Source organism: Oncorhynchus gorbuscha, linkage group LG26, assembly GCF_021184085.1.
Source record: "Oncorhynchus gorbuscha isolate QuinsamMale2020 ecotype Even-year linkage group LG26, OgorEven_v1.0, whole genome shotgun sequence".
Taxonomy (NCBI): Eukaryota; Metazoa; Chordata; class Actinopteri; order Salmoniformes; family Salmonidae; genus Oncorhynchus; species Oncorhynchus gorbuscha.
Window position 1 is genome coordinate 33838981 of NC_060198.1, and position 13872 is coordinate 33852852.

The 13872-nt window shown below is 48.0% G+C and overlaps 1 protein-coding gene across 12 annotated transcripts in view; it reads right to left on the reverse strand.

The window, feature by feature from the left end:
- Positions 1 to 1200: 1200 nt before the first annotated feature.
- LOC124015936 (histone acetyltransferase p300-like) overlaps positions 1201 to 13872 on the reverse strand; it is a 28694-nt gene continuing 16022 nt past the window's right edge. For 5 of the 12 annotated variants that reach the window (XM_046331426.1, XM_046331424.1, XM_046331422.1 and 2 more), the window contains exons 18-29: positions 11912 to 12151; positions 11644 to 11732; positions 10026 to 10136; positions 9425 to 9481; positions 9070 to 9147; positions 8711 to 8787; positions 7096 to 7246; positions 5863 to 6123; positions 5478 to 5643; positions 5175 to 5348; positions 4781 to 4945; positions 1201 to 4685 (exon numbers count right to left, since the gene is read on the reverse strand). In XM_046331426.1, the coding sequence (XP_046187382.1) occupies positions 1494 to 4685; positions 4781 to 4945; positions 5175 to 5348; positions 5478 to 5643; positions 5863 to 6123; positions 7096 to 7246; positions 8711 to 8787; positions 9070 to 9147; positions 9425 to 9481; positions 10026 to 10136; positions 11644 to 11732; positions 11912 to 12151 (4761 nt within the window). In that variant the 3' untranslated portion in view covers positions 1201 to 1493. The remainder of the gene's footprint in view (positions 4686 to 4780; positions 4946 to 5174; positions 5349 to 5477; positions 5644 to 5862; positions 6124 to 7095; positions 7247 to 8710; positions 8788 to 9069; positions 9148 to 9424; positions 9482 to 10025; positions 10137 to 11643; positions 11733 to 11911; positions 12152 to 13872) is intronic. The other 7 variants (XM_046331432.1, XM_046331431.1, XM_046331430.1 and 4 more) reach the window with 5 other exon arrangements.

A 13872-nucleotide genomic window follows, 5' to 3' on the forward strand; every position in this document is an offset into this window, starting at 1 on the left:
TAAAAGCTCAATTAAATGTCACGTGTTGAAAAATGTATCTTTGGTCACAATGACATGTCAAATGTCTTCTCTATACCATATGCCTAGAAATATATATAGTGTCCAATCTACTTGTGCTTGAGATTCATATAACCTCAACATTTTAGCATGGAATAAAACATGTTAGCAGTAACAGAAGTGTCCTCACTGGTCCATTTTAGTAGCTTTTTTGGAAATGCATGTGCAGCAACTTGTGCCTCCTTTTATCACCACTAGGGGTCAGTCTCCTCGGGGAACCATGTACTTAGGTCGATCCACCCCAACCCCCCCAAAATAAAAACACTAATTTGACTAGCTACAAGCAAAATTATTCAGCACATCTTTCATTTTCATTTTATTATTTTAAAAAAAAAACAGTATTTGAGTCCACAGTTCTTTGTACAGTAAAAAATTATTAAATTAAACTCTCAAAGTTCTGAGCAGAAAGATAAATTGGGGTTGGGACGAGGGACAGCAATTATTCTGGGGCAGGAGAAGGGGACCAGTGCATTGGGCTCAAGTCCAGAGGGAAAAGTAAGGGTGAGGCAGAGAGCGACTGGTCACGTCTCTCCCCTTCCTCAGTTCTATGCAGCACAGTTCATTTGGATCCATTCCCTCTGTTTTACAAGAACAGTAATGTCCTATACATTGGCGGACCCCCCCCCCCCCCCCCCATACACTCTAAACTTTACAGGCATATAGGTATTTGCCCCCCCCACACACACACACTAAGTGTCTTACAGGAGTGCTCACACATGAGGGTGAGGGAGAGCATGTGTGGTCAGTGAGAGGGCTGGCCCTTCTAGTACTGATGTCCAATGGTTCGGCATTTCAAATGTAGTCTCCATTGGCCACTGAAACTTGCAGCAGGCCCTCAACCCCAAACACTCATTTTATTCCAGATTGAAAGCCCAACCCAGACATCAGTGAAATGAAATAACCCCACCCCCATTTCAATAACAAAAATATATTCTATATGAATTGTAGCAGTCTTAGGGTATATGCCAACACACCGCCAAAAAATGAAAATAAATAAAGTAAACCCAAACTTTTAAAAGAAAGATATGCATGATGTTTGGATTTATAATAATATTAATCCAAATCACTAAAACTGATGACTGATTTATGGAGAAATTACAATAAGTCCATTGCATTCAATTATTTGCTCTTACATTTTTTTTCAAATCTTAAACATTTCTTAAAAAGGCAAATACTCCCATAGTCCCAAACCCCAAAAATATTACCTGCATCGTATTCTCTAAGGGAGATACCATCCCCCTATTTGTACACAATTGGCAAAAAATATATTAACAGCAATAACTTACCATTCATTTATTAATTAATCGACGTGTTGATTTATAGTTGCATCTCCCATAGGAAGTTCACTTCAATGTATTTTTTATTGAAAACATTAAATAATATTAATAGTAAAAAAAAAGGCTAACACTGTCCCAGGTGCAGTCCCGAAAGCACGGCTACATGTCTAAAGTGTTATGATTAATGTTCTGCCCAAGGTCCTGGCTGTTCCCAGACAGCATGTCAGGTCCTCCAGGCCCATGGAGACCACCCATCCCACTGAGTTGAGACAGCATGGCATTCTGGTCTGACCCAAACTGGTCCATTGAGTTCTGCTGCTGAGGCGGCTGTTGAGAGGGGACCACCATACCAGGGTGGTGCTGGGGTAGCTGGCCTGGGTGCGGGGAGCCCGTCTGGGTCTGTGGGGAGATATGATGAGGGGAAGGCTGGGGCTGCATGCGCGGGGAGGGGCTGGAGTGTGGTGGCTGGGACTGGGGTCGCGGGGAGGGCTGGGGCGAGCGTACTTGGTTGCTGAGGGACGTGGACAGCGTCTGGCCCTGCAGGTGAGGGGACTGGGCCATCTGCTGCTGGGGGCTCATGGGGCTGCTGTGCTGGGCAGGAGAGCCCCCACCCAGGTGCTGCTGCTGTTGAAGCAGCCTCTGGTGCAGTGCCTGCTGGAGCAGAGCCTGGGAGGACTGCGGCTGGGGGGTGCCCTGCGGGGGCTGGGGCTGTTGTGGGGGACCGCCTACTCCAGTACCCGGACCCCCCTCAGCAGTCTGGTGGCCCACCATGGCATTCTGGTGTTGTTGTTGCTGCTGCATCTGGAGTTGGTGCTGATGCTGGAGCCTCTGCTGGAGCACTGCAGCAGCCTGCTGCTGGGCCACCGTGCTGGGGTAACCCTGCTGCTGCTGCCCTGGCTGGGCTCCAGGCTGCTGCTGCAGTCCAGACTGGCCCTGACCAGGCTGCTGGGGGGCCATGCCTGGCTGGCCCATGTAGCCCTGCTGCTGGAACTGGGCATGGTTCCCAATCTGTTGCTGCTGTTGTTGCTGTTGTAGTTGGAGATGCCTCCTCATAAGGAGCTCTCTGAACTGAGGGTTTATGTTGGCCATGTTAGGTGCCTGCTGGCCTGGCATCCCTCCTTGCTGATGCTGCTGCTGTTGATGCTGCTGAAGTGCTGCCACCTGTTGCTGCTGCAAACTACTAAGCATAGGACGCTGCTGCGGTTGTTGTTGCTGTTGCTGCTGCTGCTGCTGTAGCTGCTGTACTTGCTGTAGCTGGGTCATGGTGGGCATGTTGACTCCCTGACCCATGTGCATACCTGGCTGACCAGCCACAGCATTCACATTGACCTGTTGGCCACCCATACCTCCTGGAACTCTGCCTGGACCTGGCCCGCCAGGGTTTCCCGGGGGTCCTGGGCCCCCCTTATACTTGGAGGCTCTCTGCTTGATAAAGGCAGCCATTAGCTGAGGGTTTGAGCGGAGGATGTTGAGCACCTGCTGTTGCTGCTCGGGTGAGCTGGGGGAGCGAAGGGTACGCAGCAGTTCCTGAAGGGCAGCCTGCGGGAGGTTCCCACCCCCAGCTGCACCACCTTGCTGCACCATACCAATCAACCCACCAGGTCCCTGAGCCTGCTGCCGCACTTGCTGCGGTTGTTGCTGCTGAGGTGCCACCATGCCTGGATGTCCCATCATGGCTTGCCTCTGCTGGGGTGGCATTACCTGGCCGGCCCACTGTTGCTGGGGGATCTGAAGCGGGGGACCAACCCTCTGCTGCTGCACCTGTGGAGGCAGCAGGCCCTGGGAGTTAGGTTGCTGGGGCTGCTGCTGCATGGGGCCAGGGCCCACCATCATACCTGGAGCACCCTGCTGCTGTTGCTGCTCCATGTGAGCCCTGGCAGCAGCCTGAGCTGCCTGAGCCTGGGGAGGCAGCCCCTGGGCCCCCACCATGCCCACCCCAGGATGGGCCATGCCCATCTGGCCCTGGGTCTGTTGGTGGTGAGGGTGCGGGGGCATCATGCCAGCTGCCTGTGCCGCCTGCCTCTGCAGGGCCATCTTCCTTTGTGCATCTGCCACTTGTTGAATCTTCATGGCGATCTCCACAGCCGCTGGAGGAGGCCCCGAAGGAGGTTGCTGCTGCTGGGGCATAGAAGGCTGGCCAGGGTTGGGCTGCTGTTGTGGTGGTTGCTGCTGAGGTGGTGTGGCTGGTCCCAGGCCCGGTTTGCCTTGGGACTGAGGGTGCGGTGAGGACCCTGGAGGCCTGTTGGTGTAAGGGGACAGGCTGTTGGGGTGTTGCTGGAGCTGTGGGGGGTTTGACGCCTGGGACTGCTGCTGGACCTGAGGCACCATCTGCTGTTGCTGGGGGGAGTTCATCATCCCACCTCCTCCTGGCATCTGCTGGAACTGGTGGTGAAGCTGGTGGTGCTGCTGAGGCATCCCACCTTGCTGCTGCAGCAGCAAAGTTCCTCCACCACCCATCCCTGGCTGGGGCCCAGAAGGCATGTTGGGCTGGGTGGGTGTCTGTGGTGTTGGGGGCTGGGTGCCTCCTGATGTGGGTGTACTGGGGGCTGTGGTGCCATTGTTACCTGGTGATGGCAGCCCCCCAGGAGGTCCTCCTCCACCGCAGGCAGGCTGGCCCACCCTCTGCATGCTGGCCATCCTTCTCCGAAGCATCTGAGCCTGCTGGAGGCGGTGCTGGAGTTGCTGCTGGCGGAGCTTGTGCTTGATGTTCAGGCAGAAGGGTACGGGGCACTTGTTCTCCTGGCAGTGCTTGGCATGGTAGCAGCACAGAGCAATGAGTTGCTTGCAGATGGGGCAGCCACCGTTGGTCTTGCGCTTGCATCCCTTGGTGTGCTGCACCACACGCTTCATCTTCTGGCAGGACGGCAGGGAGCAGTTGGCATTGCGGCATTGGCAGGCGTGGACCAGGGACTGGATGCAGCGCTGAATGCTGAGGCGGCGGGAGTCCCCGGGGCTCTGAGTGGCAGCGGCCGTTGCGTTGTTGCTCTCGTCGTCCAGGCCCAGGCCCAGCTTCTCCATCTTGTGTTCATGGCCCTTTGTGTTATAGCAGGTGATACACAGGTCGTAGTCCTCACAGACGGTGCAGTGGAAGCGTGTCTCCACGCTGGCCTTGCACTCGTTGCAGGTGTAGACGAAGCGGTCCTGGCTCTGATTGTGTAGCTCCACCAGCATGCACATGGAGCTCCACTTGGCTCTCCTCAGGGAGGAGAACTCCAGGTGCTTGTCCCGGGCCAGCGTCAGGAAGGCGTCACGCCCATCCATCAGGTCGCAGGCCATTAGGGGGTCCGGGTCCGTGATGGGGGGCAGGGAGTTGGCAGTGGGGCCGGCGATGAGACGGATCACAAAGAACACCTGTATGGGGCAGAGAAGAAAGGATGAGCACTGGGACTGAGAATATGTGTTTGTGTATGTGGCTTTATTTAGAAGATGACGACAGCATCAAATACCTCCTTGTGTTTCTCCATACAAGCGTAGAGCTTCTGGGAGAGGTCATTGGACACATTGGGCATCCCCGGTTTCTTCTTATTGGCTCGGATCAGGCTGCTGTTCTTGTTCTTGCTCGTCTTCTTACTGTTCTTCTTTTTGGCATTCTTGCTGTCACTTTTCGGGGCCTGTGTGTGGAGAACACCAGATTAAAATCGACTCCAATACATTCCATTAAGCACTGAATCTGAAGCAGCCTCATAATTGACCCAATTAGCAATGGTTCAATATCTATCCTCTAAGCAATACTTTTTAACAACAGCTACTCCTATCATGTTATTATTGAGGACCACCAATATATCCCACAACATATTCACAAAAACACTCCCCTCTCTCCTGTTGTATTGAAGTCCTTACACTCACATCTACGCTCTCGCTGGAGGTGCTGTTCTCCTCCCTCTTCCTCTCTTCCTCCTCCTGCTCCAGCTCCTTGATGCTCTCCTCCAGCACGTTGGGCCAGAAGTCCCCCTCAAAGTATGGTAGCTCGTTGGCACTGGTGAGACGGTCCTCTGTGGCCTGCTTGAAGACGTCCTGAAACAGAGCATGAATAAGAAGTGTCGGGGGGGGTCCACGCATACAATTACCTCATAGAAGAAAGCAGTTGGATTTCTGCCTGGCACAGCCTGCGCAATATCTGACAAAACAAAAATGATTAGTCACCTTGTAGTCATGCACAATGCGCTCAGCTACGGCCTTGTCCAGCATCTTCTTGTACCACTCCTGTAGACGCTTGGGCTTGGGGATCTTCTGGTCCACAGGATGACAGTGGAAGATGTAGTCATCCCCTTCACTTGGGGGACAAGCCCAGATGTGCCCTGTTGTAAACCTGCCATGGGAGAGGAATAGTTGAAGAATCAGACTAGCAACTGGAAAGAGTGAATCTTATTAGAACAGTAAAGTAGAATGAAATCTGCAACAGAGCCTTTAGAAATGTTGTACATATCATTACACTATGTTTAGAGTGATGAGGTCAAGTTGTGTTCTCAGGAGTCTATACCCACTAATAGGTTGAGCTTAGTAAAAAAAAAAGGGCCTTGTCTCTTACCCCAACTTCTTGACGTACTCCAGGTACCCTATGAGTATCTCATGGTAGACGCCTGTGCGGAGGTGTCGAGGTTGGAAGAAGTGCACGCTGTCCAGGTAAGAGATATACACGCGTCTCTGGTTGGGCGGAGGGCTGTCTGAACCGTACTCCTGCACATGCATGCCGAAGAAGCAGACGTCAGCCCCGTCTATGTCCTCGAACGCAAACAGCGCCTTCGTCCTGTAGGGAAAGGACTCTGACATCTCCCCGGTGTCCACAAACCTGTATCAGTTAAAGGAGAGCGTAAGTAGACACACCCACACAAACACTGTATCAGTTAAAGGAGAGCGTAAGTAGACACACCTACACAAACCCTGTATCAGTTAAAGGAGAGCGTAAGTAGACACACCCACACAAACTCTATCAGTTAAAGGAGAGCGTAAGTAGACACACCCACACAAACTCTATCAGTTAAAGGAGAGCGTAAGTAGACACACCCACACAAACCCTGTATCAGTTAAAGGAGAGCGTAAGTAGACACACCCACACAAACCTCTATCAGTTAAAGGAGAGCGTAAGTAGACACACCCACACAAACCCTGTATCAGTTAAAGGAGAGCGTAAGTAGACACACCCACACAAACCCTGTATCAGTTAAAGGAGAGCGTAAGTAGACACACCCACACAAACCCTGTATCAGTTAAAGGAGAGCGTAAGTAGACACACCCACACAAACCCTGTATCAGTTAAAGGTGAGCGTAAGTAGACACACCCACACAAACCCTGTATCATTTAAAGGAGAGCGTAAGTAGACACACCCACACAAACCCTGTATCAGTTAAAGGAGAGCATAAGTAGACACACCCACACAAACCCTGTATCAGTTAAAGGAGAGCGTAAGTAGACACACCCACACAAACCCTGTACCAGTTAAAGGAGAGCATAAGTAGACACACCCACACAAACCCTGTATCAGTTAAAGGAGAGCATAAGTAGACACACCCACACAAACCCTGTATCAGTTAAAGGAGAGCGTAAGTAGACACACCCACACAAACACTGCATAGGCACTGTCTCACGAGAACAGATAACATTAGGATAAGTCTCAACTCTAGTCTACAAATGGGACTAATTGAAAGCCCACATGAACCTTGAGTCCATTGAAGCTAGGATCAATTTGACATCTTCCTTGGTAGTCTATATTTGACTCCATGTTAAAGATTCACTACCCCACTGTGCCCTCAAGACTCTCACCTGGACTTCATGCCTGGCTTGACTTCCACCACCTTGTCGGAGACATGGACCACACGGATAGTGACATCACCAGACTCTGGATGGTTCTGCCGCCTGAGGTAGTCATTCACTCGCCCCTCTAGGAAGCTGCCCAGCTTAGTTTGGGGGAGCCCTGTGAAAATTAAGTATGGAAAGAATATAATGTGAGAGGGAGGGAGAAATAATAAAACAATTTAGGGCAGAAGGAAGAGAGGAAATGGGTGATAGCAATTAGAGGAAAGGTCACATGGTTTCAGTTAAAGCCAACCTGTGGGGGGGGTTATGTCTGTTAAGTAGCTCAGAGCAGAGATTTTCACTGGTGATATTAAAGACAGAAGAACCACTGGGCTCTAATCTGACAGTTAAAAAAAAGTCAGAAGCATAAACTCAACCACTGACTGCTTCTAGAGGACTCTGAAGTCAGTCTGAGGCACTTTGTCAATCAATGTCTAAAATGCCCTGATAGCGTTGTCAATTTGGCAACGAACAGCATATCTGAGACTTGGACTTATCCTCTGCTCTGAGCACTCAATAAATCAGAAGAGATGACAAGGTGTAAACTGGATCTGACACCATATAAGGACATTCCCCCCTCTTCCATTCAAGACATATTTCATTGAGGTCCTTGTATGAGACTAGGCCAGTTGGTCCTTTTAATTTGCACGCCCGCTCGCCTACCTGTGGCTCCCTAAAAACTCTGCCTTCATTGAGGGTGTGGAGAATGGGATGGGGGAGGTAAGAATTTCCACACGTGGAAGGATTGTAGGCACGCAAAAACTGGACAACTGTCAAAACGTCGGGAGGAAAAGCGTGACTATCGATGCCATTGCAAACTGAATTTTTTTTTTACCCAAAATATGATTTCAAGTAGATTTCTGGACAGTGGACACCCACTGAGGAAAAAGAGATTTGTGAGAGGATGACATAAATAAGGCTCCAAAATAAAATAAAAATTAAAGTCCATGATTGCCTCGGTGACCCACAAACCTTAAAAACAGCAAACTATAAGCCGAGAACCCCTAAATGACCATGTTTTGCCATGTCCTTCAGTATGTACAGGCCTGGGATAAGAGTGTAATCGAACCACAAAGCTGCAGCAGACTGGTAGCGGCAAGTATTGTCTGAGGACTGGCTTCTGAAATAAAAAAACAGGGTTGGTTACGTATAACATTTTCACTGGGGAGGGAGGGGGAGATACGAAAGGGTTGGGTCATGGAAGAAAGTAGAATGGAAAAAAGGTAGAATGTGTGTTAACTGGAACACTCGTCCTCTCGAGTAGTGTATCAGGGCGTAGGGAATTAAACCAGGGGAAAGAAGAAAATTATTTGGAAAAAACAGTGCACCAAATCATAAATATAAACAAAGATTTGAAGGGGGAAAAGTAAATTGTGTGTTTGCTCTTCACATGAAAGTATGGTGTTATACTTGTGGGATGTGCGTTTAGGAAATTGGTATGTGTCAGTAACAGCACCAAAGGAGAAGAGGGATAAAGAGAACACCGAAAAGAAACGGCTGAGCGACTGGAGAGGGGAAGGGAGACAGACTGACACCCCGATGAAGATGACGGTAGATGAGCGCCCCCCCGTTTGTCACTTACTCCACTTACTTCTGGCCGCGTATTTGTTCTCTTTCCGCGTCTTATTGGCCTTCTTAAGGCAGCTGTCACATACAAAGCTGTGGAGAGGAAAAGGAACGCGCTTCACTTCAAATACATCATACATGCATTTGTTATTTATCATATCTCAGTGGCCTTCAGCTTCACTTCTTTGTCCTACTGTAGAAGTTGGCAGCAATGAATGATGTAAGGTATTGCGGAGGGTCATGATGGCAAACGGGCAACACAACCACGGCAAGACTGAACCTGGAACTGCACCTTGGAATAAAGTGGGTCGGTTTCACAGTTCTAACAGTCTCATTCACGTAAGATGTACAGAACGTGTACACAGGTTGGCTCACCCTGCCGGCCATATGGTGTCATTATGCAGGACACAGATTTGGTGCATTTTTCGCCCACAGTCGGTACATTCCACAAGCCTACAGAAGAGAGAGAGGTGGACAGAGAGTCACGGGTTATTGACACCATGTGTCACACACGGAAATAGTCATTATTAGCAGAACATTTCCAAACACAAAGGCCATGACGATAACCTAAACAGGCCCTAGGGTAACTGACTAAAACACAGTAAATATGAAATATTACAGTTAACAAATATTTCACAGCATCTAAAGTTTATGCAAATGTACCACATGGAAAACATATGGTTTGACACCACGTACAGATCAAATGTAAAAGGGGAAAAAGAGTAGGTACCATTCTGGGTCGAGCGTGTCATTCTTCTTCCTCTGAAACTGATCTTTGCTGATGGACCTGTGAAGAAGAGGGAGAGAGGCCCAGGAGTGTTGGGAGGTAAGAACAGACTCAAGCCAATCACTGGGCCAGAAATGCAATGTACTATATTACAGCCATAAATAAGTCACAAGCAATAAGAGCAGGCTCCGGCTTTATACAGGCTAGGACTCAGCCATTTCCAAACATCATCTAACACTTCCAGAACATTAGGAGCCCTCAGTATGTTGGGGTTTTAGCTGAGAAGAGGCAGAAATCAAGTAAAAGGATGGAGACGGCAGTTGAGGTGAACTGCTGCCTTAAGAGGTAGAGGAGAGAGAAATGGATTGGATTTTTTAAAGTTTGACTATTTCACTAAGGGAGAGACTGAGTAGGTATTCAGTGATGGGGAGAAACAGAAGTCCCATTGAAGAGCTTAAACATTTCTCAATCGCATTGATTGAGAGTATTTCTAAATCAAAAGGAACCAAACAATATTTACATGTCATCAAAATGAGCAATAGAAGAACCATGTCAGTATTAACATGGTGGGGGGTTTAGGAGGGGTGGGGAGGCTGGTACTCACGTCTGAGGCTGAGAAGGATCATCCCCCAGGGACACGCACTCGCCCTGGATTTCGTTGAAACACTTCTCACAGAAGTGGTACCTGTCAGCAAGAAGCCCAAATTGTGGTGAACTACACCGTTCGCCAACCGCACAGCCAATCACAGAGAAGGCACGAGGAAGCAGTCACCAATCAGGGCAGGGCAGGACAGGCCAGGAGAAGAGCAGAGGGCAAGGTCGTCGCCAGGTAGCAGCCAATCATGATGCAGGGTTTTTGTGTGGGCAGGTGTTTTGATTTTGCAGTTAAATTTTGGAGTGGATGATTGGTCACACCAAAGCAGGCCAATGCAGACATCACAAGTGTTAAAAAAGGAGGGAGAGAAGGGAAGAGATGGGGGAAGGGAGGGCAAAATGAATATTAAAAAAGCGTGAAATAAATCGTTACAGGTCAGACGAGGACAATGGAGGGATGAATAGGATGGGAAGAGTGAGGGACGTGGAGAACATAACATCCAACGAGGACAGAGATCCAATGCAGAGCACAGATTAGTGTCACAGACAGTCAGTGGACAAAAACATCATTAAAGGGATACTCCGAGATTTTGGAATTGAGGCCCTTTATCTACTTCCCCAATGAACTCGTGGATAACATTTATGACTCAGTGCGGTTTTAAGGAAGATAACTAGCGCAATTGCTAACTAGCGTTAGAGCATTGACTGGAAGAAAGTGGGTAATTGTGCTAATGCTAGTTAGCATTACCTCGTGAAAATCTCCCTAACTTCCTTCACACTGGACAAACATAAAATGGTATCCACAAGTTAATCTGCCAAAATCCCAAAGTATCCCTTTAAGTTAGCACAGTAACAAAGGGGGGGGGGGTCAAAAAACAGTGTGGATGAGGAAAAGCAAGTGGTAGTGCAACAGCGACCGATCATCCTTCTGCTCCATTTATAAAGAGGGTCCCTTTCTCGTGTTGGAAAGGAATTATCAGACATCTAGCGAGGTTGTTAATACCATTTTGCCCTAATGTAACTACACTATAGTGATTCTGTCCTCACGGTGAAATGAATCAAGCCAATCAGCTCCACAGCTTTGTTCACTGAAATGTTCTGCAGATCAAAGTGTTCACTACAGCTGTGCGGCAATATCACCCTGAGTCTTATTTGAAGTACTGTGTCCAAAAGGAATTATCTATCCATTTGCCAATTATCAGTTTGATTCAATTACTTACCTGTAATTGATCAATACATTTCTCTATGTATTCTGAGTAGACTAGTGGAAAAGTGTTGTTTTTCAAAATAATCTCAAAACAGGGAACCCACTTTGTAAATGTCAAAAGGGAAAATTAAATTGGTGAAGGATGAAGATTAAAATGGTGGCAGGGTGTAACCATTTAAAGCAAATTAAAACTTAACTCATCTGTGATTGAACAATGCTATATTGCAGAGAATATCAGCATGCACAATAACATCACAATAAGACAATAAATCAAGTAGATTTGTGAAATGTAGATTTATATAAAATATGCAGAAAACATGACTTGTGTGCATGTGTGTGTGAGAGGGAGAACACTTGAGGGTACGAATGACCCTGCTCCTTTCAGTGTCTGAGTATGTTTGTGCTTCTGTACGCCCCTTACCTGTTCTGGTAGCTAAAATAAGCAGCGTCGCGCGGGATGGTGCATAACTGTTTCCCATAGCAGCATAGAGTTTGAGGGGAAAACTCAAGCTGCAAACATAAAAGGACATAGTAAGAGATAGTCTATGTACTGAAAAATACTTATCCAGGAACCAAATTATTTTGTACGATAGTATGTTTAACAGGCAGTGGTAAGGAGAAAAGGTAAAAGCTGTGCTCACTTCAATGACTGATGTTACACACATCCATTTACACACACTTCCACTCACCTTCCTCCCGCAGCAGTAGCCCAGGCCCTGCATGACCGGGTCGATTTCGGCTTCGAACACCTCGGCCAGCTTGGAGCAGTACTTATAGACGCGGGACGTCTTGCGGTTGTACAGCCAGGCGTTGTTAAACATGAGCCAGATGTCATCCACATATTGCCAGGGCTCCTGGTACTGTCCCGTGTCCAGCTTACGCTTTATCGTCGACAAGTCTATGGGATTCTTTACAATGTCAAAGTAGTCCTGGAGGGGACCAAGTCCAGGTGTCAGTGAGGGTACGGTTCAGCCCGGAAAGGAAGGTGGGGAGAAAAGGGATGTGGTCATCGATGAAGTAGCAGAAGTTGTGGTGGACATCCAGGTGGAACCAGAGGAGGGGAGAGAAGAGGGTGCAGGGGACAATGTTGACGGCTGCAGAGAGGTTCACATGCAGACAGAGAGACATGACAGCTTCTCCCCTTCACCACTCAAACTTTGCACCATTTCTACATTAAAATGGGGAACAGGTCAAGGAAGGACACTGGGGTGGCCAGGCTTGTCCCCTCCCATTCTGCCCAAATTCAAACTGCTCCTCAAATCAAGGCTAGATTAGAACTCTGAAGGCAGACCAGCTTTTACATCCAACAGTTATCAGAAACGACAGGAAAAGCACCTGTTGTGCAGTGTAAATGTGTGTTTGTTTGTCAAGCAGTGAGACGGTTCCAGTGCAACCGCTTCCTCCTCTACAGACTCTCCTGAAGGAGAGCATCTTCAGGGCATGAGTCAGGGTGCAAAGCTGAGGTGAACAGAGCAGTAACAGTCAGGCAGTAACAACACACGCTGGTAAACTGGCAGCATGGAGGTTGGCAACACGGCACAGTCAAAGCCAAGAGCACTGAGACAAAGGGGCAAAGCCAAGGATCTCTCTCCGTCTCCAGGGAAACACAAACAGGAAATGAGACCCTTCACTTTGACAAACAGAGGACACAACAGCCTGTGATGCATGAACACATGGCACATAGTATGCTGCATTCCATTCATCTGAGCTCAATTACAACAACTATGAGTGCTGTTTCTATGAGTGTATTGGAAATTGAGATGTGATAATCCCATTGTGGATAGATAAATCCTTGCACTCATAAAAGTGTGGTTTTGCTGGTTATTTGAGCAGTTCCTGAGCCTGGTTGAATGTCCATGTTGAATACCCAGGTGGTGTTCTGGGGTCAGGTGCATCACTGGGGCTATTGAGGGTTACTGAGGAGAAGTGTGCCAATGACCTCTGAGAATGGAGTAAGTGTGCCCTAGCACTGCTTGAGGAGAGTTAAAGGAGAGTTAAAACTATGGTGAGGACCATACGATATCAAGTCCCCCTCAGACTGCATTTAGTCAGCCTATAGTGCTGATCCTTTTCCACTAATTGGTCTTCTGACGGATCAGCTCCTCTGCCAATAATTGGGCAAAAATATCAGAATTGGTCTGCCTGTGTACAATGGCGTACAAACAGTTATTGTATTTAGTTCCAGGCATTGCCTGGGTATCTCTTCACAGGTGTTCAATAGGAGGTCTGAGATATTTGATTTGCTAGCTATTAGCATTATCTGAGTCACACTACTGCTGCATACAGGCATTGGCACAACTCTTCACATAACTCACAATCAACTTCAACAATACTGATTACTGGCGAGGAACTGTCTAGAAAGCTTCTACTATGAATAGGCATATGTGGGAGAAAAAAAATGTAATGCTAAATCATATCCAAATTAGAATTGTAAAATGATTGAAAAAAATGCAATTAAAAGAAAGCAGTTGAAAGAATAAAAGAAAGTAATGAGCTATGAACATTTTTCACTAGTAAATTTCCCTTTTAGGGCAGGTTACTTTAAATGCAGAACGGTGATGTGCCACTGATACAATGGCAGCTTATTTTAGGACTTTTGAAGTCTGATGAAAGGCAGACACACAAGCCGCCATTAACAAGGCCCAGGGGT